The following is a 3,012-nucleotide window of genomic DNA, read 5'->3' as shown; positions in this document are numbered from 1 at the left end:
CCTAGGTACTTCTGAATGAGTTCAGAGCCAACCACTCTCAAGAAAGTGGCCGAGGTTTGGTTTGCTACTGCTTTGGCTAACAAGGTTTTACCTGTTGTAGATAAATAAAGAGTTTTAAGTTAAAACCTCTTATTAACCTGACTCATCCAGACCAGGGTAAGGGAACCAAACTAAATGCCTACAAAACCATCAGTGATTAAAAAAAGGTCTAGGAATCCTGGGTTTGGCTATTAAGTGTTCCTGAGCCCCAGGCCACCAGTGCCTGGTACTACCAGGAGAATAGCTGCTAGGTGGGCTTCCTGCTGGCTAGCCAGCCAAGACAGGACTAGTTCCTGATGTGAAAGCTCAGGAGATCCCTCTCAATCTATGGCAGCCTCTCTGACAAGAGAGGTAGTTCCTCCCATCAATTTTAGGGAAGAGTTCAAATGATGTTTCCAATATTTCTTCATTCCCTGATAGTTCTCTTTTGGGTCAAAAATGATAGTCAGCAAAGAACACCCAATTTGAGTTTTAGAGCTGTTAAGAAGATCAGGGCCCCTTTGATGATAAGTGAGGACACAGGCAAGAGCTGGGTAGGTGCCCTTAGGACAGAGGCAGTTATGAGCAGAATACTGGCAGCCTCAGACCAGCAGAGGAGACTGGCTGGTGACACAGAAGACTTCATGGAAGTGGAAAGGGTGACACAAAGATAAGTTTTACAACATTTAGCAATGATGTTCCCTTAAGCTGTGGGACAGGCATAGTGGCAGGTGCAAAGGCTGGACTGCTCCCTGAAAGCATTAATTAGGGATGGTAAACAGAAGACAAAGAGGACCTTTTAAGTGGATGAGTTCTCACAGTCCAGAAGCAGCCAAGTCTAGCCACTGGGCCACTTCAATGGCAGAAACAAGTCTGCTCTCCAGCGAACCTGCCTGCCTGCCCACTGCTTTACCCCAGCCCTTGCATCCTTTAACACCAACATCCTGCAGTGTCCTGACCCTGTGGCTGAGTGTCAGGAGGCCTGTTATTAGCTCAACTGCTAGAGCTACTGGGGCCCTGGGCTAATCACTGGCCTTTCTGAAATGTATTTTGTGAGCTATAAGAGGAGAGGCTGCCATAGAATAATCTCTTCTGGGGTGGGCACAGTGGCTCACGCCTATAATCCTAGCACTTTGGGAGGCAAAGGTGGGTGAATTGCTCAAGCTCAGGAGTTGAGACCACTCTAAACAAAGCAAGACCCCATCTCTACAAACAGAAAAACTAGACGGGTGTTGTGGCAGGTGCTTGTAATCCTAGCCACTTGGGAGGCTAAGACAAGAAGATCACTTGAGCTCAAGAGTTTGAGGTTGCTGTGAGCTATGACATCACAGCACTCTATTCACAATGACAGAGCAAGACTGTCTCAAAAACAAAAAAAAGTGATCTCTTCTAGCTCCATGTCTCTGGGTACAGGTGTCTCTCAGTCCCTCCAGCATGAGTACCTCCCATTTAGCACAGATCTTCTTAGGAACACAGTGTCAATTCTCTTGAGCAAATGATTGCTCTTCCTTTGGAATTTGCATAGTAATGATCTGCTAGCTCCTGGGTTTTCCAACTTAGGTCAACTTATGAACAACAACAACAAAAATATATATACACAAACACACACGTTTATCTTCATTGTTTACTCATCCAACATATTCAGTACCACTGGGCCAGGAAAATAAACCTGATCCAGCCACCATAGAACAGAGCTTTTAAAGCAGTTCTCTACCATGGACCTGAGGCTTTGCCACACTCCAGATAAATATTATCAGAATTTTGGGGGATGAGACCAGGCATCATTACTTTTTAAAGCTCCTTAGATAATTCCAACATATAGCCAAAGTTGAGCCCTCCTGTTTTAAACTGAGAAGCTGTGGTGTCTTCACTCAACACTGTAGCTACCCAATGCTGCTGCTTAAGAGACAAGCTGTGTGCCTACAAACTGTCAAACAGAGCATACCTGTGCCAGGTGGACCATAGAGAATGACCCCTTTAGGGGGCTTTATACCCATCTCTTCATAATACTCAGGATGGGTGAGAGGAAGCTCCACAGATTCCTACAGAAAACAAACACTCAGTGAACTTGAAAGACTTTCTTATTAACATTACTAGATTAATTGGCATCATGAGAATATCTTGCTTTCAACAACAATAAGCAAAAATCCCAATTACTCTTCTTAAAGACAATGTGTTTGACCTCTATTAGCAGAAAGGCCATAGTGAAGAGGATACTTGTCCTACATGAATTCCCAGCACCACTCCCCTCTTCCTAACTGCATCCAATTTCCTTTTTACTTTGCAGTAGATGTCAGCCTTGATCAATATTTAAGCTCTTTTTGATCAAAAGAGACTTAGGACAGCTAAGTCACCCTTTTCAGTTAAGCTACAGAAAATATTCTGACTGTAGTTCCCACCTGAGGACAGTATAGCTATTTCCTATCTTCCTAGATCACCAGGGAGACCTATGATAGCTCTGAATGACTTCCCTATGAATCAAAGAACATGCAGAGAGCTGGTCCACAGCCGCCAGGAACACACAGGGGCTGGGATTATGCTCTAGATCCCACCACTGTGTAAGCATGTACAGGTACACATACTGCTCCATAAACCACTGGAGGTTTACGGATACCTACAACACAACTGGAAAGATTATGTATTCATAGACTGTACATTAAACATCTATAAAAGGTATTAAGCTGCAGCTGCTGCAGGAACAATCATACAAGTTATTATTTCTGTTAACTAACTCAGTATTAACAAATACAAAAATACCACAAAACTGGCAAGCCCTGATGAGTCAGCTATTGGTCTGATCAGTTAAAAAAAAAAAAAAGCAAAACAACTCCAAAGTACCCTAAACAGGACAGCAATAGAAACCAAAAGTCTAACATCCCAGAGACGGTTCCCAGTCATACCTTAATTTCTTGGATTTGGTTGTCTAAGCCCCCAATATCAGCATAGGTTTCCTGGGGTGCCTTTTCCACCTTCATCACTGTGACCAGGGGATCT

The 3,012-nt window shown here is 43.7% G+C and overlaps 1 protein-coding gene across 1 annotated transcript in view; it reads right to left on the bottom strand.

Annotated features, from left to right (window-relative positions):
• The window catches only part of PSMC1 (proteasome 26S subunit, ATPase 1), a 6,880-nt gene extending 3,870 nt beyond the window's left edge, over positions 1-3,010 (bottom strand). The window contains 3 exon segments of the mRNA XM_012803494.2: positions 1-91; positions 1,964-2,060; positions 2,919-3,010. The exon segment at positions 1-91 is cut by the window's left edge and continues 1 nt beyond it. Of these exon segments, the coding sequence (XP_012658948.1) occupies positions 1-91; positions 1,964-2,060; positions 2,919-2,993 (263 nt within the window). The 5' untranslated portion in view covers positions 2,994-3,010.
• Positions 3,011-3,012: the final 2 nt, after the last annotated feature.

Source organism: Otolemur garnettii, unplaced genomic scaffold (genome assembly GCF_000181295.1).
Source record: "Otolemur garnettii isolate 467f Iridium unplaced genomic scaffold, OtoGar3 scaffold00020, whole genome shotgun sequence".
Taxonomy (NCBI): domain Eukaryota; kingdom Metazoa; phylum Chordata; class Mammalia; order Primates; family Galagidae; genus Otolemur; species Otolemur garnettii.
This window is presented reverse-complemented; position numbering and strand designations above follow the sequence as displayed.